This window comes from Nicotiana sylvestris, chromosome 8 (genome assembly GCF_000393655.2).
Source record: "Nicotiana sylvestris chromosome 8, ASM39365v2, whole genome shotgun sequence".
Taxonomy (NCBI): Eukaryota; Viridiplantae; Streptophyta; class Magnoliopsida; order Solanales; family Solanaceae; genus Nicotiana; species Nicotiana sylvestris.
In genome coordinates this window covers 62,610,838-62,637,964 of record NC_091064.1, presented here as the reverse complement: position 1 = coordinate 62,637,964, position 27,127 = coordinate 62,610,838, and the positions used below count along the sequence as shown (strand labels likewise).

The 27,127-nt window shown below is 39.4% G+C and overlaps 1 protein-coding gene across 1 annotated transcript; it reads right to left on the bottom strand.

The window, feature by feature from the left end:
• Positions 1-15,367: 15,367 nt before the first annotated feature.
• LOC138875124 (uncharacterized) lies at positions 15,368-15,994 on the bottom strand. The gene has a single exon (XM_070153946.1). The coding sequence runs from the start codon at positions 15,992-15,994 to the stop codon at positions 15,368-15,370; it is 627 nt and encodes a 208-aa protein (XP_070010047.1).
• Positions 15,995-27,127: the final 11,133 nt, after the last annotated feature.

Sequence of the window (27,127 nt, the reverse complement as noted above, 5' to 3'; positions counted from 1 at the left end):
TTCCTTATATGATGTAATTTGAACTATGCCTTACCTAATTCCCATTTAAGAGGGGATACGTAGGCAGCCCTATGGGTTCGGTCACAATTCAATAAAATTTCCATCTCCCCCGCTATTGGAAACTAGGGAAGAATTTTGAGGAGGACCCTCAAAATTCCGAAGTCGATTCTAGCCATTTATCATTAATAGCCGTCAGAAGCAACAACCTAGTAAACTAGGGCAGAATTTTGAGGAGGGCCCTCACAATTTCGGAGCAAGAGAAGTCGCAATGTCTTGAACCACATCGCAGTCGTCGGTTCATCTAAAGAAAACTATTCTTAATTATGTACTTATGATATGCTTTTACTAAATCATGCATGTTTATTACCAAAATTGCCTTGTTTAGCAATGCCACCCCAGTGATATATACAGTATCGTTGGATCAAAGCTGAGCAGGTCAAGCATAGCCAACGGGGATACAAACTAACCTTTCCCCTTTACAAACTCACGATTTTTCTTTGGATGCAGGCACTTGAGTTGCAAAATCATCAAATATACTATACACTCACTCACAAAGTTCAGGAATACAACTCTCTGAACCGTTGCACTTGCTCGCAACTGCTATCCGCACAACAGTGTCCCCAGCAGGCCCAATATCCCCAGCAATCACGATACCGCAATCCGTTATCAGCTAAGAAAACTCTATTGCCATTTGCCATTCTTATTTCCTACATAAGGCTACCATTCTGCCTTTTGAGACTAAGCTCTGTCTCCATCTACATTCTCTGCATTGCATAACGCTACCATTATGCCTTCCGAGACTAAGCTCTGTCTCCATCTGCATTCTCTGCATTGCATAAGGCTACCATTCTGCCTTCCGAGATTAAGTTCTACCTCCATCTACATTTCTCTACATTGCATAAGGCTACCATTCTACCTTCCGAGGTTAAGCTCTACCTCCAACTGCATTCTCTATATTGCATAAAGCTACCATTCTGCCTTCCGAGTTTAAGCTCTACCTCCATCTTGCATGGCTGAAAGATCTCCACTTCATTTACATCTTGCATCGGCTGAAAGATCGCCACTTCATTTACATCTTACATCGGCTGAAAGATCACCACTTCATTTACATCTTGCATCGGCTGAAAGATCGTCACTGCATTTATACCTTGCATCGGCCGACAGACCGCCACTTTATTTACATCTTGCAATGGCTGAAGGATTGCCACCTACTGCATCTCATAGGCTGAAAGATCGCCAAATCATCCGAAGGCGTCATTGTTCGGAAGCACCATTTTCATAGCCCGAGAACGCCATGCCATGGCCTGAGGACCCCTTTTATCGTTTGCATATCATTATTCAAAGGCATCATAGTTTGGAGGCATCATTCCCATAGCCCGAGAGAACCATTTCAAGGCCTGCGAATCCTTATTATACACTTCATGACCCAAGACGTCATGGTCTGAGGACGTCATCCTAACCGTCCAAAGACAACATTTCATGGCCCGATGGAAACTTGCATCATGTTTACATTTCCTCACAACATATGGTTCATTTGTAGGTAAACCGGCGAGCAATGGCTGTCTCAGCAGGAGCAATCCTGCTCCAGTTCCCGTAGCCCTATTAGACTTTAACCATCCATCCTAACCCAAATATTGCGTCCGTTCTTGGAAAACCTCCATCGACATACTCCGCCGACGGATCCTGAACTACATATGGCCTGATTCCTGTAAGACCAGGGATATGTAGGCAACTCAGGAACCAGGGCACGGTCAACCTTTTCAAACCATTTTGTTCGGTCAAAATTGGTCATCGTATCTTTACCCGACAACTTTTTCATCCTTCCCGGGTAAAGAGGGGCAGTTGTTAATACCCAATTTTTCCCTATATATTTTTCATATGCAAAATACTTTCAAAATAGCAGGTATATGCATATATAAGTATGTCCCAAGGTTTTACTATCTTTCTCTTAATTTTTATAGATTTGTAAATCTATTTATTGCCTTATTTTATCAAGAAAACCCCAATAATTATCCCCAAAATTATCATTTTGGGTGATTCACTTATTGGATTCTCATATTATATTAAAATATAGCTAGCATAATTTTTACAAATTTGTTTAGTATTTTTAAAGTTATATTGCATATAATTGCAATATTAGCCTATTTTAAGATTTAATTATTTTCATAATTATAAAATTGACTCCAATATTTTTTAATTTGATAATTACATATTAATAATCATTTTAGTACCTTTAATTTATTTCCAAAAATTATTTTACTATTTTTATAAAATAAATAAGGGAAAAGTGGTTATTTAAATACTAGCCCTGTTTCATTTCAATTGTAGCCCAAATCAACCCCCCAATTGAACCCAATTGCAATTTCAAATTACCCGGCCCTATTTCTAAATTACTCAACCCCTGACCAATTTAATTTAACCCGCCCAGCTCCCCTTTTGATCCAGGTCGTTGATCATTTTGATCAACAGCCACAAACCCTCCTTTCCTTTTTTAATCTACCAACACCCCTTAACCCTAAATCAGTTTACCTAACTAGCTGCCTCTGAACTATCAAACTCTCTCGAACATTCCCAAACCCTAACCGCCTCTTACCACCACCTCCACCTTGAAACCCACCGGAATCCATGGCTTGTCAGGCTATGGGAGTTTTATACTCACCTTCTCTTACTCTCATGCGCCTGATCTCTAAAGATTCAAGGCCTGGACTTGAAGGTTTGCACCCAGACCTCTGTCAATTCAAGGTTCCACGTCCATCTCCAGCTTTACTCCGGCGTACCATGGTGGTTTGAGCCTGATTCCGACCTCTCCGACTCAGATCGGTGACCTTTCAAAATCTATCTCACTTCTAGGGTTCTTTTGAAACCATAACCCTTCGAGGTTTTCTCCGATTTCCTTAGATCTATTGTGTATCTGTGCTCTCCTTGAGTTTTCAAACTATTTCCCTAACTTTTCTTCCAAAAATTACTTTCAAAACCGCTTCGTTTCCGATCTAGGGTTTTCTGAAAATGCTTAAGTGTTTCTCCGACTTTCTTTTCCTTTTCTTTTGTGTGTATTTGCCTCTACTTTGTTCTATATTTTCCTTCTACCTTGTATGTTCTTCTACTGAGTTTTTACACCCCGTTCTTGCATGTTCTTTTACTGAGTTTTATATATTCCATGCTTGTATGTTCTTCTACCATGTTTTCCATACTATGCTCTCATATGCTTTTCTACTGTGTTCTTATATTTTTTGTCTTCTACTATGTTCCTGCATGTTTCTCCTACTGTATTTTCCTGCTAAGTTCTTAAGTTTCCTTATTTTCCTTCTATTAAGCCTTATTTAAGTTTCTTCTGAAAAATCTCTTAAGCATGTTTCTTTTACTGTTCCTATCAGTGTTTTTCTTTTAAGTGCTTCTACTATGTTCAGCATGTTACTTTGCTATCATGTTTTTCTCATGAGTTTTTATTGACGAAAGAAGCATGCAAGAGGTTTCAACTCTGAAACCTCTGAGCCTGTTTCAACTACTTGCCTCCTCAACTCTGTACTTGATTCAAGGTGGAAACCCTAGAATTTGGGGTTCTGCCGAGGTTTGATTGAACTAGGGTTTTATTTTAGAACCCTTAACTCTTTCAGACTGATTTTGAGTCTCTGAACTGAGTTTGGACATTTTTGTTTTCATACAATGCTGAACTTTTTGATATACTCTTCTACACTGGATTTTTTCTGCTGATTTACATGACAGTTTTCTTTCATGCTCACATGCTCCTTATATATAATGAATTTTCCTCTAAATGGTTTTTAAATTTGCAATTAGTGCAAACTTCTTTTTGAATATAGCTTGATTTATTTCTTTCCATCTTTTACTGATTTCCTCTATTACTCGGCTTAAGTAAAACCCTTCTTCATCTTTTCTGACTAGGTTCATTCATATAAAATAGACCTTGTGATTTACTGGCCGTTAATTGACTCCCTTACCTTATTTGCACAATCCGTGTACTGACAAAACTCTGTCCTTCAATAACTTTTATGTATTTGCTCTCAATTGCATGCTTTACACAAAGTGTTTATTCAATTCCTTTCCTTAAATGGTTTTACTCGTTTTGAATCTGAATCCCTTAATTAAGGGAAGTCTTGTGTAATTGATTGACAATCAGTTTTCAAACTATTTTCTTACCTTATTTCTACCTGCTTTCTACACTATAAAGGGCACGACCCTTTTCACAAACACACACTTCAGACTTCACAACATCAGAATCTCTTCTGAATTCTCACTCTCACATAATAGAACTCTCTCTTCTTGTCTGCACTGAGGTTTTTACCAGACTACTGCATTTTTCTCTACTTGTTTCTTTGAAATTGGTATGTCCTAATTTCAAATTTCAGCATCCCCACAATGTTTTTACTTACAGCTTTCTGCATCTATGTCTACTTTACTACTTCTGCAGAGTTAAATACTTAAACTAGCATGTTGATCCCTTTTGCTTGTTTCTGCTATGAATCCCTATTCCCTATTTCCCTTTATGTGCTTTGAGTTACAGTTTAAAATATGGCAATATACAAGTTATTGTCTATAGATTGAACTTGATCTCTTAGGGGATCCTAACCTCTAAACAATGTGTTCTAGTAGGCTTATGGGTGTGCCATCATCTCCCATTGTTGGGTTATGCCCACTAGCCTGCTTTTTATCTCTTGCAACTCCCCATTCCCTATATCCTATGTGTGTTGTTTCCCTTTCCCTTCCCCCTTTCAGAATTCTGCACTTGCACTCTCTCTTAGTTCCTAAGTTCTGCCCCCCTCTTATGAGCCTTGTCTTGGGACCTTGAGTTCCCACTAAACTTGGACACCTGAGGGCTTGCCCTTCCATACTGCACTTTGCCTTAATACGGTGATACATTTGGGTATAAGCACTGCCCAGAGTTCTTATGAAACTCTTAGGGAATTCTGACACACCCAAGTGGGAGAAAGGCTTTAAAACATGATCTTTGGAGTTGGTTTACTTCATACTTCAGACAAGAAGTCTGAATCAGGCTCTCCTTGGTTGTAATTCAATTTTTGATGTATTTTTCTTTATTTTATTTGGACTGTAATAACTTATAATAACTTTTGGGGATGGTTAGTGAAAAGGGAAGGGTAACCATGTATGTAAAAGGGGTAGATATCCTGCTCATAAGGAATTTCTGATCTCTGCATATCACATAGATATCCTGCCTATAGGAATTCTGCACTTTCATATGTAGATACTATGTCTATAAGGAATTTTGCACCCATATAGAGATCTTGCCTATAGGTTTCTAAAATTCTGCATTCATATGGATATCCTGCCTATAGTTAAATTTCTGCATCTCTCATATAGATACCATGCTCATAGTTAACTGGAAATCTGAATCCTGCATATGCATTTGTCACTAGGCAAACCTATTTATAGGGCTTAAATAACTAACTGTATTTAGATATCATGTTCATAGGCTTAAACAAAGTATAGCATTTAGATGTCATGCCTATAGGATTTCTGTACTCTTGCTATGTCTGTAAAAGTGTTTAAAATCAACAACGTCTAGAAAGCATGTCTATAGGAATTAATAACCAAGTTTGAAACGTTCACTCGCCTACAAATCTAAAATCATTATCTAATATCTGCAGAATTTATGATCTTTTGTCAAAACTCGTCTTTCCTGAATAACTGACATCCTTTTCTAAAATCAGTATATTTTACCTTTTCTAGAATCAGTAGATATCATGCCTATAGGGGTCTTCGTCTAACACTCAGGCAAGCCATAGGACAGTTTATAAACTGAATTAGATTTTATTAACTACAACCAGCAGGCAGGTCTGATTCGGGCTTCTTATCTTAACTATGTAATAAATCAATCTGCCTCCACCGTTTAAGTTTTAATCAGACCCTAAACAGTACATGCAAGTCATGCTACATTATGTGCTTTCTTTGGTTTAAAGGAGGTCTATTTGAGCCCTTTTATTTGTTGATATCCTTCCCCAAACTTATTATATGTGTTTTGTTTTTCGCCTTAGTATTTTACCTTTTGAAACCACAAATAAACCCAATACCTCCTCCCTCTAGGATTAGTAGACCCAAGTGCCTCCGGGGCTGATAGGATTGGGGCGGGCAATATAATGCAATAAGTAAACGAGACCATTTCGCACTTTAATACCTTAATGGGGTAGAAAAGGGTAGATATGGATATGATGACCACGCAATAACATCACGTGTAGCCCCTCACTGAGGAGTGATTACCGGATGTTGTGTGGGATGATCCATATTATTAATAAACCTAGGACCCCCTTTCCTTTGTTTTCTTTGTTTCTTTTAAATCTCTTTTTAAACCATTTTTTTAAGAAAATCAAATCCTTTTAGTTCCTTTTTCTTACTTTTGCTTATTTGTAACCATTACGTGAAAATCCCCTCTTATTTGAAGTTTTTATTTGTCTATGTGTTATTTGCACTTAAGTCACAACAATAGCTTGGCCGGGAACCACACTAGTAAATCTTGAGGGGTGCCTAACACCTTCCCCTTGAGATAATTTCAAGCCCTTACTCAATCTATGGTTGTTCAAACCAAACCTTTCTTAGTGTCCTAGTGCACTTAAATCATTAGGTGACGACTCTTCAATTCAAACCCAATTCCCCAAAAGGGAACGAGTTGTCTCCCAAATGTCATAAACCCAATGTTTCGCGAGAAAAAAAGGGGGCGCGACAGATACCTACATCCATTAAGACGGTTGGTGAAAGACATGGCTATGGAAGAGTTGAGTCAGAGGAACTTGACTTTGCATCATGCTTATGATAAGTAAATGTGAGATCTTTAGTGTATCATGTGCATACTGAAAGGTGTAAGCCTCTTGATAAGGAGTCTTGAGGCAAGAATACCTATCCACCTTAATGGTGAAAGATAATGAGAGATTCAGAAGATAAATACAAGCAAAACAAGCACAATGAAGAAGAGTACGAGGCGCCCAGTTAATGAAGGTTAACATTGTTTATAATTCAGGCAGAGGAATATAAGCTTTTTGAGTTATATTCAACAGTAACAGAGGTATGTACAATTGGTCGTACCCATCTCAGTTATGCCCTATGGGGGATAACAAGTGTAGTTTAAGAAAAGGACGGAACAGTAGGATCCGGCTAGGGTTAGAATAACCCAAAATGGTGAATGGATTGTTTGTGTTAGTTGACATTTCTAAAGGGTATTACAAATGTGCTAATAGATCTTCTTGTGATACACCAAGATGGTGTACTCTAGAATATTACAATTAGATGTGAATACTAGCATGATCGGAAAAGAAAAATTAGAAGATAGTCACTGAAAGCCTGGAATAGATAAATATTACCTTAGTGTGACTCTCGTCCCTAGTAGATCAAGGATGTTGAGCAACCCGAAGAGCCGATAGATGAAGCAAGGGGAGAAAAAAGCAAAAAAATGTCTTACTGATGTTTTCACGAGAAAGGGATAGGTAGAAATATTAGCAGAGTAATGAGAAGAGAGACAAGGAAGAATTATGAGTAAGATGCAATACATTGATGGCAACGGTAGATCAAAAAGATGACGGTATTACCTGGTCCATAGTCAGGTGAAGGAAGAGACGAGAGGTGATAGGCCTTAAGATAACAAAAGAGTATAGGCCATAAAGTCATATCCTCATTTCAAGAAGTAAGTTTGTGACTCTAACGTGATTGCCAATAGGAAAAGCAAGACCCCAGAATAATAGAGATCAGTATGGGCTCGTGAACAAGATAAAGTAAACATGAATTAGGGATTTAGTGATTTGATAATGGTCGACATCATGAGAATTTCAGATTTTGTACCGGCAATAATAGAATGGACAACAGAAGAAGATTCATGATAAATTCATAGAATGGTCATTCAAGAAGACGCTTCTCTAAAGTAAGCAATGTGACCAAAGTTAAGCTTAAGGGACTATATGTGCCAGTTACACTAAGTGACACCATTGTGAGTGAGGAATTTTGTTATCCTTGGTATATAAAGATTATTGCAAGGCGAGTAAGGGTCATTGATGATGCGAAAGGACACCAAAGATGGAAAGAAAAACCATCTATAGGCAGGTCGTCGGAGCTCCAAGTCTTAGTACTCCCCTAAAGGGGGGGAATATGGAATGATAAAGGAATAATGTGATAAAACTGAGAAAGGGACGAGATTGCACTTATCTGAATCCTACAGATATGCTATGATTCCAGGATGTTATGTAAGCACGACGTCAGAAAAAGGAGGTAAGGGTTCCTGCCTAGAAGGTTATTGATAAATAAGGAGCCAGTGCAAGAGGTAAGTTAGACAAGGGAAATAACCCAAGAGAGATCATGTAGAATATGGATATGAGCATGGGTTGACGAGTAGTTAATAGTTGATTCAGAAAGAGCCAAGTCATGACTAGACAAGAAGTTACAGACAGATCAACAGATCATGCAAGATAAATGTAGTAAACCCCGACATGGAGAATTCAACCTTGCAGTAATATCATTATAATACTTGAGATATATTCAAATATGAGTCGGGATAGTTAAAGGCACCATATGAGTATTACGGGGATAAAAGAAAGTACTACTAGAAAGGCAGTCAAAATATCAGTTTAGAAGAAACCCTACAAGCACAAGGGCATGGAGGTAGGCTACTACAGATGATTATAGGCAAGAAAGGACATCAAAAGGTACGTAATAAGCTCACAGCTTTATCAGAGTCAACGGTTCTCACTAAGTACTACAACGAAAGACTAGCTGAGGAAATAAGGAATAAGGCTTCAACCTAAGCACAATGACCTAAAGAGGAAATGGTCGTGTAACAACAGTCTCACAACAATATTGGAATCACTCCAAAGGAAAGTGTCACCTACCATGGCTAATGAACGGGAAGTAAAATTAAAAGTAATATTCAAGATCATATGATTTGCACGAAAACTCTGGCATGTGTGGGCACTAAGATAAGCTAAGTATGGACGCAACATGGGGGCAGAAAGACCAGGAAAAGTAATGGCTTACCTTGAAAGAAAGCTAAGATGGAACGAAAGAAATTCTTCGATCAATGATCCAGAGTTGGTTACATTATGAACGCATTTAAGAGTTCGGAGTTTATACATGTAGCATATACAGCCGTTAGAATATTCTGGTATATATTAAATAAAGAATTAAGTCCAGGTCATAAATGAAGGATTAAATTGTTAAAGGATTGTATCATGCATATTCCTCAATGCCCATAAATGGCTAAACATAATAACTAATACCATAAACCCCAGAGCGGGAGATAATTTAAGCATGTCACGACCCAAACCGATGGGCTACGACGGGTGCATAAGTCCTACCTATCAAACACCCCTAAGCATGTATCTAAGATATGAACCTAAATAACATCTGTTGAATACGAAAATAACATACATGAAGGAAACCTGCTGAAAAGGCAAGTGTACGTATTCATGCAGAATACAGTGGGCGAGCCGGCAAGGCTGCTATAGACGACTATACATCCAAAACTGAAAGCCGACAAGGCCACATACAACCCAACTAGACATACTGTCTACAGACCTCTAATAGAAATATAACTGTACAAAGATGGGACTGGGCCAGGTCATACCCATATATATATACAAACATATCGTACCAAAATCAAAAGCAGCTCTGGATCAAGTGGAGCACGCCAACTCTTGCTGATCAAGGATCCTAAGAAGGGGGACCATTAGCTTGCCTACCTGCACCTGCGGGCATGAAGTACAGGCCCCGTGAAATAGGGCGTCAGTACAAAAAATGTACTGAGTATGTAAGGCATGAAAATTAGTACGTAAAAGACATAGATGAAACATGGAATAAAGAAACACATCCTTAAATCTGAATAACTTTGTAAATTCTGAAACATTTATAATGTCATGCATATGTGTATAAATGTCATGTCATTCATAGGTATGGGTGTAAATAATATCATCAAGCCACTGAGGGCATTCCATCATATCGTCTCGGCCATTGTAGGTAACATGATCAACATATACAAGCTGATCAGGTAGTGGTGCGTATATAATGCCGTAACCTTTTCCCATATCCCATATACATATATTTATATATATACGCATATATAACGTCATCTGGTCATGGGTCAATGCACATGTATAACTGGGTGAAATGCATGAAAAATACATAAAAATTTCAATATTTCTTCCGGATAAACTTTTTCAACTGTGTATTATTCTGAGACCCATGAACAGAAGATAATAATAATTCACATGGGGAATCAAGAATATATACACCCCTAGTATTTCTATGAATATAGTAATTTATGGAAACTGTGTGTTTGCTCGTTTCTTCAGTGTAACTTGGACCATGCCAAAAGAAAGAAGGGATGACCTTAACATACCTGGAGTAGGGAAAACTCCATATAATATTTCATTGGAAACCTTCGTGGATATAACTTAGAACCCCAAAAATCGGATTAAGCTTCTACTTTTTCGATATTGTTGAACGAGATTAGCTTCTGCTTCTTCGAAATTCTTGAACGCAACTTCAAGCTTCTTGATTGTTGAGGTACTGAACGAATTTTCTTAAGTTCTGTTATTAAATTTTTCAAATCAAGAAAGAATGCATTTCTTGCTTTTTGGGAATGACTACTTTACTTTTGTTCTCATTTTTTTGTTTCATAATGAATTGTAAAAAGACTTGTATAAGTCTTGCTTTGGATAATCATCCATTCCCTTTTAAGCCTGGGTTGCCACCTAGGCATAAGTGATTACTTAGTCACTTCTTGATTTGTGGCTTCTTGCCACGTGTTGGGGGGATAATTTATAAATTATTATCCACTTATTAGTTAATTAGGTAATGTCCCGTTATCTGGTAATTAACCAATTACCCGTATAATTATGAATTATCTCAAATTACCTACAAATACTACTCATTATATATATATATATATATATATATATATATATATATATATCATATTATCACAGCCATATGGTACCTTGTATGGTACTAATCCATAATTATCGGGTAGTATCGCTCAACCCGTACTTTATCCCAAATTGGCCATTTTCAACGAAACTCGTTTTCTTTAATTCGTGTACCCTTTTATCCTTCATGACACTTATTTCTCGCTTGTTATAATTAGTGTAACCACACTAACCTCAAGATAATCTCATCCCCGAGACTACGTCGATTAACTGAAGATGAAAATTTTAACGTACGAAAACACGAGATGTAACATCTTTCCCCCCTTAGAAATATTCGTCCTCGAATGTTTAACTCCCCGTGATCTATATAACTTTGGCACGGTTGCCTTTGTAATAACACTACTACCCATTCTCCCCGTAGAAGTTTAATAACCCAATGCCACACAGGGCCACAATTATGAATAACGACAATGGCCTCACACGACCAATTGACAATAACCAGTACAAGAATTTATACACATACCTTATGGTTATGACGTCTCAATCGGACCCTTCTCTGGAAGAGGAAATACGTATGGATATCTAGACTTCATGTCTTCCTCAGCCTCCCAAGTCATTTCTTCCATATTGTTGTTCCTCCAAAGTACTTTCACAGAGGTTACCTCCTTATTCCGTAGCTTGCGGATTTGTCGATCTAGGTTGGAAATCGGAATTTCCTCGTATGATAAGTCTTCTGTAATCTGTACATCATCTGTGAGCACCACTCAGGTAGGATCGCCAATGCACTTTCGTAACATAGATACGTGAAAAACCGGATGGACAGACTCCAATTACGAGGGCAATTCTAACTCATAAGCTACTTGGCCCACTCTCCAAATGATCCTATAAGGCCCCATATACCGTGGGATAAGTTTGCCTTTCTTGCCAAATCTCATTACACCTTTCATAGGCGACACCTTTAAGAATACCTAGTTATTAACCCTGAACTCTAAATCTCGTCGCCGCACATCAGATATGACTTCTGATGACTTTGAGCTATCAATAGTCGATCCCGGATAAGCTTTACTTTTTCTATGGCTTGATGAACTAGGTCTGGCCCATGTAACCCAGATTCTCCAACATCAAACCACCTTATAGGCGACCTACACTTTTGCCCGTAAAGAGCTTCGTATGGAGCCATTTGAATACTGGAATGGTAGCTATTATTATATGCAAACTCAATAAGAGGCAGATGATCATCTCAGCCACCTTTGAAGTCTATTACACAAGCTCGTAACATATCCTCCAGTGTCTGAATAGTGCGCTCAGCCTGTCCGTCTGTCTAGGGATAAAATGTTGTACTAAGACTTACTTGAGTCCCCAATCCTTTTTGGAAGGACCTCTAGAAGTTAGCTGTAAATTGAGCTCTTCTATCCGAGATAATAGATACATGGACACCATGCAGTCGTACTATTTCCTTAATATAAAGCCTTGCATAATCCTTTGAGGAATATGTAGTCCTAACGGGCAGAAAATGGGCTAACTATGTAAGCCTATCAACAATCACCCATATCGAATCGAACTTATGTTGTGTACGAGGTAAGCCCACGATGAAATCCATATTGATTACTTCCCATTTCCAAGTCGGAATCTCCATAGCTTGCAATAACCCACCAAGTTTTTGATGCTCAATCTTAACCTGTTGATAGTTAGGACACTGAGCAACAAATTCTACTATATCCTTTTTCATTCCGTCCCACCAATATACTTCCCTGATATCATGATACATCTTTGTTGCTCCTGGATGGATAGAATAACGAGAATAGTGAGTTTCTCCCATAACCTACCGATGCATCCCTGCAACATTAGGCATACATAATCGCCCTTGATATTTGAGGACTCCATCTTCTGTAATTTCAAATGGTGTATTATCCTTCTGAAGAGTGGCATCCCTATAATGAACTAACATAGGATCCTCGTACTGGCATTCCTTTACTTCAGTTACTAAAGAAGATGTTGTCGTATCCTGAATAGTAATTCCAATATCACCTGAGTCCAGTAACCGAACTCCAAGACTAGCTAGTTGATGAACCTCATGGGCTATTCCCCTCTTTTCGAGATATAGATATGACATGCTACCCATAGATCTACAACTGAGGGCATCTGCTACTACATTCGCTTTCCCCAGATGGTTAAAATATCAACGTCATAGTCTTTAAGTAGCTCCAACCATCTCCTTTGACGTAGATTCAATTCCTTTTGCTTGAAGATGTACCAGAGGCTCTTATGATCCATATAGATATCAACATAAATGCCATACAAGTAGTGCCTCCATATCTTTAGTGCATGAATCACCGTGGCTAACTCTAAATTGTGGGTCAGGTAGTTCTTCTCGTGCTTTCTTAGTTGTCTAGAAGCGTAAGCTACAACCTTACCAGCTGCATCAGCACACAACCCAATCCAATGCCTAAAGCGTCACAATAGATTACATAACCATCGGTCCTTTCTAGGAGCATTAGAACCCGTGTTGAAGTTAATATGTCCTTTAAGGCCTGGAAACTCCATTCGCAAGCGTCAGTCCATTGAAACCTTGCTCCTTTCTGAGTCAACTTTGTTAAAGTTTCTGAAAGGGAAGATAATCCTTCCACAAATCTCCTGTAATAACCTGCCAAACCGAGAAAGCTAAAAAACTTCGTTGTCGTTGTGGGTCTAGGCCAAGTTTTTACTGCCTCAATCTTTTTTGTATCCACCCAGATGCTTTCACCGTAAATGATATGCCCAAGGAAAGCTACAGAGTTCAATCAGAATTCACATTTGGAGAATTTTGCATACAACTTTCCTTTTTGTAGAGTTCTGAGCACAGTACGCAAATGATCTGCATGTTCAGCCTCTGAACGAGAATACACCAATATATCGTCGATAAATACAATTACGAACAGATCTAAAAAGGTCCTGAACATACGGTTCATCAAATCCATGAATACTGTTAGGGCATTGGTCAAACCAAACGACATAACACGAAACTCAAAGTGACCATATCTGGTCCTAAATGTTATCTTTGGAATATCTTCATCCTTAATTCTTACCTGGTGGTACTCGGACCTCAAGTCTATTTTTGAAAAACACTTGGCACTTTGCAACTGATCAAATAAATCGTCAATCCTCAGGAGCGAGTACTTATTCTTGATCGTTACCTTATTCAACTATATATAATCAATACACATCCGTAAGGGACCATCTTTCTTCCTCACAAATAACACAGGTGCTCCCCATGGTGATGTACTGGGTTTGATAAAACCTTTTTCAAGCAAGTCCCTTAGTTGTTCCTTTAACTCTTTTAGCTCTGCAGGGGCCATTCTATATGGAGGAATAGGTATTGGGTGAGTATCTGGCAGTAGGTCAATAGCAAACTCAGTTTCTCGCTCTGGCGGGAGACCTGGAAGCTCATCGAGAAAAACATCGAGAAACGCATTCACCACAGGGATGGACTGAACGGCTGGTGACTCCACTTCCACATCCTGAACCCGAACTAAGTGATAAATACAACCCTTTCTGATCATCTTCCTTACCTTGAGATATGAAATGAATCTTCCTCTCGGCGATGCCGTATTACCTTTCCACTCCAAAACAGGCTCCCTTGGAAATTGAAATCGGACTATCTTTGATCTACAATCAACGTTGGCATGACAAGAAGCCAACCAATCCATTCCCATTATAACATCAAATTATACCATATCTAACTCGATTAAGTCTGCTACGGTAGATCGACCATGAACTACTATTATGCAACCCCTATATACTTGCTTAGCTATCACTGAGTCCCCAACAGGTGTAGATACCTCAAAGGGTTTAATCAATTCAGGTTTTATTTCAAACTTACTAGCAACCAATGGAGTAATGCACAATAAGGTGGAACCTAGATCAATTAGTGCATATACATCATATGAGGAGACTGATAATATACCTGTAATAACATCAGGCGATGACTCTTGTCCTGTCGTCCTGCCAATGCATAAATGTGATTCTGAGGATTGCTCGAGCTAGATGCTTCGTCTCTGCCTCTACCACGACTTATTGGTTCTTGTGGACCTTGCCCAGGGGACGTACTTATGATGACCAACCAGCTACAGATCCCGCTGGCTAAGCTATACTTGTATTACCTCTTATCGGGCAATCCCTCATAATGTGGTCTAGATAACCACAAGTATAACAAACACCTAATCACATACGGCACTGCCTGGTATGCTGCTTACCACATTGAGCACATCGTGGCAAGGGCAGACTCATTTGATTTGACTCACCCCTATATTGTGAACCTGAGGCCCTAAAATTCTGACCAGACCCTGAATATGAGGAACAATCAAATCTCTTACCGTCAAATTGTGGGGGGAGCTAGCCGATGGCTGGGCTGGATACCTCGGGTCCTGCTGCCTCTGACCACCTTGAAACTCACCAGAAGGACCTGAATACCTCGCTCTCTTATTTTGGGCCCGATCATGCTCACGATCAGCCCTCTATTTCTGTTTATGCTCCTTTACACCCTGAGTGTATGCCTGAATACGAGAAATATCCATGTCTGGCTGAAGTGAGACTGACATACAATTGTTAAGCAAGTGAGGCTCTAATCCCATCATGAACCAGTGAACCCGATCATCCATCTTAGATACAATAGTGGGAACATACCTAGCCAATGAATCAAACTGAAGATTGTACTCCCGAACACTCATGTTACCCTGTTGAATGGTCAAGAACCTATCAACTCTGGCCCGTCTAAGCTCTAGTGGCAAATAATGACGAAGAAAAGCTTCTGTAAACTCTTGCCATACTGCTGGAGGGGTATCCTCACCTCTGTACAATTCCCAAGACTCGTACCAACTAACTGCAACATCTCGGAGTCTATAGGAAGCTAGCTCAACTGACTCAGTCACAGTGGCCTTCATCACCCTTAACGTCCTCTGTATTCTATCAATAAATACCTGAGGGTCCTCGTTTGGATCTGCTCCAGCAAATACCAGAGGGTCTAAATTAATAAAGTCAAGAACCCTCGCACTCACAGACTTATCTGCATGACCAATACCTACTTCCTGACGTCGAGCCTGTGTGGCTACTAATCGGGTTAATAACTGAATAGCACCTCTCATCTCCTGACCTGGTGTATCTGGCTGAGGTGCTGAATGTACAGGGGCGGGTGCTGGGGCTGGTGCCCCTCGGAGCTCTTCTGGAAAGGGCGGGGTATGTGAAGTCTGAGATACAACCTCACCATGAGACTCTCCCTGAGCTCTAGTAACTCATGGAGCTCGACTAGTAGTCTCACCAGCCACGGACTTTCCCTTCTGGGCGGTCGTACTCTTTGGAGGCATCGCTGAAAATATAACATATCATTAGAAACATGAATTCTTGTATCGCACGATCTGAGATAAAAAGAGAGGATATCATCATATATGTCCTGTAGCCTCCTGTCTATAAGTGTGGTGCACAACACACCCATAAACAAGACTCTACTAGACACGGTCTGAAGACAACCCTAGGACAGAACTGCTCTGCTACAACTTTTGTCACGACCCAAACCGATGGGCCGTGACGGATGCCTGAGTCCTACCTGTCAAACACCGCTAAGCATGCGTCTAAGATATGAACCTAAATAACATATGCTGAATTACGAAAATAGCATACATGAAGGAAACTTGCCAAAAAGGCATATGTACGTATATATGTAAAATACAGTAGGCAACCCGGCAAGGCTGCTATAGACGACTATACATCCAAAACTGAAAGCCGACAAGGCCACATACAACCCAACTAGACATACTGTCTACAGATCTCTAATAGAAATATAACTATACAAAGATGGGACTAGGCCACATCATATATATATATATATATATATACACACAAACATATTGTACCAAAATCAAAAGCAGCTCTGGATCAAGTGGAGCACACCAACTCTAGCTGATCAAGGATCCTAAGAAGGGGGACCGTCAGCTTGCCTACCTGCACCTGTAGGCATGAAACGCAGGCCCCGTGAAATAGGGCGTTAGTACGAAAAATGTATTGAGTATGTAAGGCATGAAATTAGTATGTAAAAGACATAGATGAAACATGGAATAAAGAAACGCATCCTTAAATCTGAATAACTTTGTAAATTCTGAAACATTTATAATTTCATGCACTTGCATATAAATGTCATGTCATGCATAGGTATGGGTGTACATAATATCATCAAGCCACTGAGGGCATCCCATCATATTGTCTCGGCCACTGTAGGCAACATCATCAATATATACCAGTTGATCAGGTGGTGGTGCATATATAATGTCGTAACCTTTTCCCATATCACATATACATATATTTACATATATATGAGTATATAACGTCATCTGGTCATGGGTCAATGCACATGTTATAAATTGGTGAAATGCACGAAAAATACGTAAAAATCTCAATATTTCTTTCGGATTCCCTTTTTAACTACGTATTATTCTGAGATCCATGAACGGAAGATAGTAATAATTCACATGGGGAATAAAGAATATAGACACCACTAGTATTTCTATGAATAGAGTAATTTATGGAAACTGTCGTTTGCTCGTTTCTTCAGTATAACTTGAACCATGCCAAAAGAAAGAAGGGATTGCTTTAACATACCTGGAGTAGGGAAAACTCCGTATAATATTTCGTTGGAAATTTCGTGGTTGAACTTAGAACCCCAAAAATCGGATTAAGCTTCTTCTTTTTCGATATTATTGAACAAGATTAGCTTCTGCTTTTTCGAAATTCTTGAACGCAACTTCAAGCTTCTTGCTTGTTGAGGTACTGAACGAATTTTCTTAAGTTCTGTTATTGAATTTTTCAAATCAAGAAAGAATGCATTTCTTGCTTTTTGGGAATGACTACGTTACTTTTGTTCTCATTTTTTTGTTTCATAAGGAATTGTAACAAGACTTGTATAAGTCTTGCTTTGGATAATCATCCATTCCCTTTGTATAATTATGAATTATCTCAAATTACCTAAAAATACTACTCATATTTAATATATATATATATATATATATATATATATATATATATATATATATCATATTATCACAGCCATATGGTACCTTGTATGGTACTAGTGCATAATTATCAGGTAGTATCGTTCGACCCATACTTTATCCCAAATTGGTCATTTTCAACGAAACTCGTTTTCTTTAATTTGTGTACCCTTTTATCCTTCATAACACTTATTTCTCGCTTGTTATAATTAGTGTAACCACACCAGCCTCAAGATAATCTCATCCCTGAGATTATGTCGATTAACTGAATACGAAACTTTTAACATACAAACATGCGAGATGTAACAAACCCGACATAAAGGCCGATCAGAAGAAGGAGGAAACTAAAGAGTTACATCAACGAAGTAAATCAGGAATTCGGTTATTGGACCCAGAAACTATAGAAATCATGATTGAGAATATTGCAGAAGTACTCGTAATATCAAAGGTAAAAGGGATATATTACAACAACCATATTATATAACGGCTCTACGATAAAGGCAGTTAAAAGAAGTACTATCCTCATAAGAAGTCAATATGAAGCTCCCACCGAATTGTGTATGCCTAGAGGTGCAAGTATTATAATAGAGCTTCAAGTTGTGAACGTAAATTATACCTATGTGGAAGGGAGGTCATGAAATATATAGAAGATACAATGCACAATTTTAAGGTAATAAAGGAAAAGGGAACAACATACAAGATACTCAAAATGCAGAAGGTCGTGAATAGTCCATACTGCGGATAAAAGGCTAGAAGCACGGGGATTCAGCATCCAGGAATGATAGCAGCATCGTTAGTAGAATACTTCCCAACCTATGGTTTCTAAGTACTGAAAGGTCTAATTAGAGATTAAAAAAAGAGTTAGAGACGATGCGGTATCTCACTTGATGTTCCATAAAATGCATGGGAATTGATCACAAGCTAAAATATGATAGAACCACAAGGTTTTAGAAAGACAAGAGTAAGGATAAGGAGAAAGCAAGTGAGAAGGTGACGAAAATAGATAAGTCATCGGGATTAAGCATGTGAAAACAAAAGAGCTGGTGGTTCCTCTAAGTTATAGAAAGCTCAATATAGCCTGAATGAACTCAAAGGAGTCTTTGACTAATAGAATTTAGAAGGTATGGAATGTTATAGAATGAGGGTGTGATTATGATAGATAAAGAACGGCGTTTGGGCCTTCGATTGAGTAATGGTCTGGCAAAAAAAAAGAAAAAAGAAAGGGATTTCATGAATTGGACAGGATTAAAAATAGCCACGTAAGGCGAGTCACATTGGGATGCTATGAAATATGGTTATGGAAGTATAATATCGTATCACCCAGGTGGATCAGAAAAATCAATTCAAATATTTCATGGTGAAACGTAAGCCCTAGTGGCAATATATTATGTAAAAAATTTCAAGTTATCAATGGATGGTCGTAAATCAGCATTGAGGTGAATCAACAATGGATGGGTAAAAGTTGCAAAGTACGAGATGAGATTGGTCCACCAGTCTTAAGATGAACAGTAATGAAGAAGCGTTAAAGGATTTAGCTTTATGAATATAGGATAAGCAACGGGAGTAACCTGGAGTTTGGTAGCAGACCTCAGTAATAATAAATCGAGGTAAGAATTTTGGTATAGTATGGCCTACTTAGATATAGTAAAGCTAATGACGCCCAAAGGGACAGCTTGATATAATGTTGTATATGTTCACAAAGTGAAGCCTAGAGATTGGCTAAAAGCTGGAAGAGAAGAGAAAAGTCAGGTGCACATACAAAGTTAGAGTCGTAAAGGCTGCATGATAGGTAGCAACAGTTATGAGATTATAAGGATTCCAACTACAAGTCGTGGTGTGAGAAAGAGACTTAAAGGAGGGGGGAATGCCCTGGCCTTTGGGATTCATTCACAGAACAGTCGCCTAGATGGAAAGACGAGTACTAAAGTATTCACAAGACCTACTGGTTATTAGAATGATAAGAGCATCAGTCAACATTCGAGGACGAATGTTCCAAAAGGAGGGAATGATGTTACGCCCCGCAATATTGCGTCAATATTACGTTTTGCAGTATTAAATTACGACAATATTGCACCATGTAGTATTGTACGTTGAATTTCTTGTAAGGTAATTGACATTGGTGCAAGAAAAAAGATTATTTGGAGATTATAAGGATTATGCTATTTTAAACAAATGATGAGTAAATTCGTGAAGATGAGAGGGAAAGCACGTCAAAAAAATGAATTTTTCGTCCAAGTTTGACATATTGGGATAAAATACGGGTCAAGCGTTAATAACCGATATTTACGGACTAGTACCATACAAGGTACCACATGACCATGATAGTAGAATGTATAAAGTGTATTAAAAAAATAAGTAGAATTTTAAGTAATTTTAGATAATTCTTAATTATGCGGGTAATTTGTTAATTATCGGGTAACGGGACATACCTAATTAATTATAAAATTATGAGATAAGATTAACCCCCAAAAAAGGTGGCAGAAAGCCACAATACTAAGAGAATGACTTTTACTAGTTTTATGATTAAGTGACAAAACTATGTTAGTTACATAATATTTCACTTTTAATATATTCAATACAAAACAAAGGCAACAATCCCATTTAAGTTGAGGTTGATGGATTAAGAGAGTTCTGCCAAGTTGTTCCTTTGGTTGCCCCTCTCGGTCACTCTTAGCAGCCAACGCTCAATCAATGTTTACCAATTTCAATTATTCTTTAGCACATTAAGTTCACTGCGGCAGCGAAGATTTTCATTCTTCAACTAAAATCCAACGAGATTTCTTAGCATACTAGCAATGTGAGATTTTGCGATTCTAAAGGAGTACGGTGCAACCTTTTCCAAGAATATCACACGAATTTTTCCCTACTCCAGGTATGTTAAGGTTATCCCTTCTTTTTTTTTGGCATGATCCGTACGATACAAACAAAACAAAAAAATGCACAACTTTCATAAATGACTATATTCATAGAAGTATTAGAGGTGCATATATTCTTGAATTCCCATGTGTCCTATTATTTTATCATCTGTTCATGGGTCCCAGAAAAATACGTAAATTGAAAAAATTTACTTCATGATATTAATCAGAGGCATGATGGTCTTATGATGTATCAAGAGATTTTATTAACGTATTTCATATGTATTTCATGCATTTATACATACACATTTACCCATGACCAGATGGTATTATATATGTGGGATATGGGAAAGGTTATGGTGTTATATATGCACCACCACCTGATCAGCTGGTATACGTTGATGATTTGCCCACAGCAACCGAGATGATATGATGGGATACCCTCAGATGCTTGATGATGTTATGAACACATATACCCATGCATGGTATGACATTTATACGCATATGCACGATATTATAATATTAAATGATTCACATAGTTATTCAGATATACATGTTGAGTCTTTTACTCCATGTTTCTCTTATGTCTACTTGTTACTGATTTTCATTCCTTGCATACTTGGTATATTATTTGTACTGACGTCCCTTTTGCCTGGGGACACTACGTTTCATGCCCGCAGGTCCTGATAGACAGGTCGAGAGTCCTCCAAACAGGCTGTCATCTCAGTGGAAGGTGTTGGTGCGCTCCATTTGCTCCGGAGTTGCTTCTTTGGTCAGTATGATTAGTGCATGTATTGATTGGTATGGCAGGACCCTGTCCCGACCTTTATGATATTATGTATTCTTAGAGGCTTGTAGACAGATGTTATTGTATATGGATATGTTTCGAGTATATAAAGAATCATGCAGGCCTTATAGGCCCGTACTTCATATGTATAAGTTTGTATTCCCTCATACTTCACTCTGGTTCATTTACCTATGATAGAATGATATGAAAGATACGTTATGTTGGTACTCGGTTGAGTAAGGCACTGGGTTCTCGTCGCGGCCCATCGATTTGGGTCGTGACACTCCACACTAAAGCAGCTCGTTATTGCTTCTAGGGATGACAATTATGCAGAAGGTTGTTCCAAGTCCTGTTGGCCCGATGCTTAGGCCCCTTCGAAGGTAATTATGTCATCAGAGAGGTTCACAAAGGAATCTGTGGAAATCATTTAGGTGCAGACTTGTTGGTGTTAAAATTAGTTAGGGTAGGATACTACTAGCCCCGGATGAAGCAAGATGCTAAGGCATTCGTTCAAAAATGCGACAAGTGTCAACACCATGCGCCATTAGTGCACCAAACGGTAGAGCTACTACACTCGGTATTATCCCCATGTCCATTCATGAAATGGGGGATGGACATGGACGGTCCGCTGCTACCGGCCCCTGGTAAGGTAAGATTTCTTTTGATTTTAACTGATTACTTCACTAAGTATGTTGAAGTAGGTCATTACCAAAAAATCGGCGTGCGCCAAGTAGTCGATTCCTATGGGAAAACATAATCTGCCAGTTTGGAATACTGAAGGCGATTGCCTGCGATAACGAACCACATTTCATAGGCTCAAAGGTCATAAAATTCCTTGAAGACTTGATGATTAAAAGAATCACATCATCGCCATATCATCCAAGTGCAAATAGGCAGGCAGAATCAACTAATAAGGAGATTATTTAAAATCGCAAAAAGAGGTTGGAAGTAGGCAAGGGAAAATAGCCCGAAGAGTTACTAGAAGTGTTCTGAGTATACCAGACGACGACCAAGTCAAGCATAGGAGAGACACCTTTATCTCTCATTTACGAAGCAGAAACTCTGATCCCGGTAGAAGTAGGAAAACCGACCTCGAGGTACTTCCGGGAGGATGAAGAAACAAACAATGAGGAATTACTAATCAAATTGGAGTTGCTTGACGATTGTAGGGACTTGGCGCACATAAGGATGGTGGCCCAGAAACAAATAATGGAAAGATACTATAATCGTAGAGTCAATCTCTGTTATTTCAAAGTGGGAGACTTGGTTTTAAGAAATATGACTCAAAACACCCTGGAGCTCAACGCAGGGAAGTTGGGTCCGACATGGGAAGGCCCCTTACCGGGTTTTAGCTATTATCGGAAAAGGATCATATGAACTGGAAAACCAAGTCGGATTCAAATTGCCAAGCAATTTTAATGTGACCCACCTCAAAAGGTATTATTTCTAATCAGTACCGCTTGTACTGAAAGTATATGATGCACTCTTTTTTCCTTCGTCCAATTTTTGTCCTAATTGGGTTTTTCTGGCAAGGTTTTAGCGAGGCATCAATGGAAAGCATACTACGAAGGAAACTCCATCAGCAGAAGTAAGACCTTTAAACGACAAGGCAACGAAATGACAAACCACTGCAAGATGGTTGAATAGTCTTTGGCTCAGTGGAAAATTCTTATTGGGAAGAAAAACTTGCCATTTGACCAAAGAATATTCAATCATTTACAAGTGTTTTCCCTACCGGCTACTAGGGGGTTGGTTAGACTATTTTTGGATCGATAGCAAAGTTCCTATGGGAAACAAGTTTGTTGTCGAACCAAAGATTATCCAACCATTCACTAGTGGAATCCTCGAACGAGCAAGACTTCTAGTGTTCCAATATGCATCCTTTGCATTCGAACACCGGGGGGAATGATATGAGAATACGGCAACCCAATTGCCACAGAAACCTAGACTACGAAATTTGGGAACAAATATGTCTCAGCGAGATCGGGGATTGCACAGCCAGCCCCATGGAAACAAGTTGTATAAATTAGCCACAAGTAATGGCAATTTCTTTTCTTTCAACAAAACAAATGCATATGTACTTTTGGATATAGAAGGAATAAATTAAAGTCCTTTTATTTTTATCTTGTTTTTTGTCCAAATGATGAATTGATTTATCATTTGAAAGTTAATCAAGTGCTTCAATTGCTAGTGATGGAATGAATAGGATATGTCCGCTTCAAGAGCACCGTAAACATAAGAGGGCCCTCTCTTATTAAAACCCTCACATTAAAGGGTTGGTTCCGGAAGAGTTTATGACCGGAACCCAAATGCTATTGGGCAAAAATGGACCTGAAACCTTGTATAATTCGATGTAAAAATGTAAGCTTCGAACAATGCTTAAACAAAAAAGCACTTCTATTTATCAAATATGCCAAGCAGCACAAGTACAAAAATATAAAAATAAAACAACAAAGGAAAAGAAAGTTAAAAGCTAAACTACATCGCCCTCAGAACTCAGGGGAAGAGGAGCATCTTCACCCCCGGGAGATGTGGGCAGATCGGTCATCGACTTCGGATCTTGTACTTCATCGTTATTCTCCTCAAGTTCCTCCTTGGTTTCTGAGAACTTGGAACCAGAACCAGAACCAGAAGAGTCAGCTGCATCAAGTTGATCCGGGAGGCGTCCTCGAGTAGTTAACTCTAGCTTTCGGGCCTTGGCGATTTCAATGTCAATATCAATGACGCCCGCTTTGGCCTCTTACAAAGTTTTTATCCTCATGCTATACATAGAGTATGTTTTCTCAATGATGAGGGAATCCGCTCAATGCTGGAGTTCTGATTTAAGCCAATCAACTTCGATCGAAATGCCATCCCGCTCGAATTTTATGGCGCTAAGGCTAAGATCAAGATGACGGATAGTGGTTATATGAACCTTATTATGTTCCATGATCCTCTTATACCTATCCTCTATCTGTGCACGCTTCCCCTCTGCAGCAGCAGCCTCTTCAGCTTTGGAGTTCAAGGCTACCTCCAAGATATCCAATCTCTCAAAGGAGCATTCATGCATGGCAGCAGCGAGCACAAGATTCTCAACCTCAGACCATTTAGCCTTGGCTTCTTGAAACTGTACATTTAACTGAGAGGCTTCTTGGTTGAGGGTCATCACTTCCTGCTCACTCTATTGTAACCGATCCTCTAACTTACCAACTTTAGCAACTTTTACTTCCAGCACCGGGAGGCGAGCAGCAGTTTCGTCCTTCTCGGCCAACAAATGGTCGCTCGGACTGGAATCTTTCTTTATCGAGGATCAATTTTGAAGGCCCTCGAAATCAAGAAAGTTGGCTAGCGAATCAAAAACCCAAGTTAGAAACCCTATCATAGCAAGTCAGAAAGAAACAAACAGCAAAGACAACTAGTACGTTACCGCATTGTGCATGTTGTTATTCAACAAACACTCTCCCCAAAGAGATAGTATTTTTTTCTTATCGGTTCTCGAAGCCAGTGACTTCAGATAATTGGCGATTTCAACCGGCCGGGATCGCAAATGTCACTCAGTAAATACCGAGAGGGAGACGTTCATCCTCCTCTGGGGATCTGCAGAAGGGGGCGAGTAGTTGTGCCTCAAATTCCCATGGTCTGGGGACTGGGGAGGAGGGACATCCTTCTCTCAAGCATCTGCAGCCGGTGGGAGTGATGTAGTAGTTGCTAGTGATGAAAGTATGGTCGGCGTGGAAGGAGATGAAGTTGATGGTATTGTGGGCTGAGAAACAGCTGTGGTGGAGGCAGTGTTGGTTGTTGGTTGCTCACCAACCAAAGACTAAAGAGGCCCGGTACTCAGCCTCATAGTACCGGGAGCAGCTACCGGGACCGGAAAGGGAGAATTGGCATTCTCCACCAAGTCAAACTCTCCTAGAGCGCTTGGGAATCATCCCCGATTGGGGTTATAAGCTCTTCCGATTGAGCATTTTGTTGAGCTGATGAAGGTCGTTGTCTCCTTTGTAGGGAATCCCCTTCATCACTGGCTTCCCCATCATTGTCAATAACGATAGTGGATGCGGCTAGCTCAGGTTTGACTTTCTTTGCCTTTTATTCTTGACCTCGGTTGAAGAAGAACGCCGCCTTTTTGGTTGCTTGTTCTCTGGCCGAGGACTCCGAGAGGAAACGCTTGCACCGGAAGCAGATCCGATGGCGCATGTTCGGGTAAGAGCCTCCTTCAACAGCCTCGTAGCCTCTATGTAATCAACCAAAACATCCTCCTCAGGGATGGTAACAGAGCCATGCGGGAGATATGAATCCAACAAAAAAAGAGGTTAACTAATTTTCTTATGAACAAAAATGAAATGAGGGAAGAATCAGTTTTGCGAGTCAACTTACCATGATTCTTAGCCTTCCATCTGTATTTAGGGGCTAGCTCTTTCCACAGGCGGATGACAGGCGTGGCAATGTCCAAAATCTTCTGAACTCACAGATCCAAGCCTTCAACCCTTGGTGGTGTCCACCGAGTTGCTAAAATAATGAAAAGAGAAGGATCAACAACGACATGAAACAACATTTTTTCAAAAAAAAAAAAGAAAGACGGACTTTGAACTTATGTGTACGAGTCTAGGACTCAGGGAAAGATGGAGTTATTGCCAGGATGATATCCCTGGTGGCAACAACGACAAACCGCTCCATCCATCCACGGTCATTGTCATTATCCATGCTGGTGAACAAAGCATGGTAGTCACATTTGCTAAAATTTATTACTCCCCTACATAAAATCTTGGGGGAGTAGAGATTCATCATGTGAGCCAAGATGAGCTCCTCCTTCATCTCCTGGCACAGCCGCCGTAGACAGGTTGCAGCTCGCCATACTAAAGGGCGCACATGTGACTACAAACCTGGTATTTATGTCACAACTCCAAAATCACGGGGTCAAATCCCCTACTTAAAGAAAATACACCCAAAATAAATAGGTACGTATAAACGTACATGAAGCCCTTCTTAGAGAAGGTTACTCGCTCCACTAGTTCAGGAGCCATAATTTTCAGATCATGGAAATCATAGTCCTCCTTCACAACATGAATGATTGAAGGGCGAATAGAAGAGGGGTATTTGCTAACAGCCCAAGTGTGGCAGCTTGAAGAAGGGAACTTCTCTTCAAAGTCCTTGGTTGTGTTGAGACATTTGGGGATGATGGTGGTCACCGTAGGGGTGTCAGCATCAATGTCGATTTCTTTGTCTTTGCTCTATTTTGGACTCCCACCGATGAGAAGACCAGAATTCTTGGAAGAGTTAGTAAAGGAAGCCATGATCAGTAGAAGGTGGTAAGAGTTCCGTGAAGAAAGATGAAAGCAGCAAAGAAGTTGAGAGAGTTTGTAGAACTATTAAGTGTAAAAAAAGAAGAATGATGTGTATAAGTAAATGAATATGCGGCTAAAATCGTGATTATGATTACTTCGAGAACCGGTGAAAATATTGCTAAATCATTGAGTAACACGTGTTCGGGGTATTAAATACGAAGAGACGTGTGTCTTATCAAGTGTCAGAAACTTTTCAGAAGGGTTCAAAAATTTTCCGCCAAGAAAGGAATCTTCACCAACTTCCTAGTGACAAAAAGATATGCCACCGAAA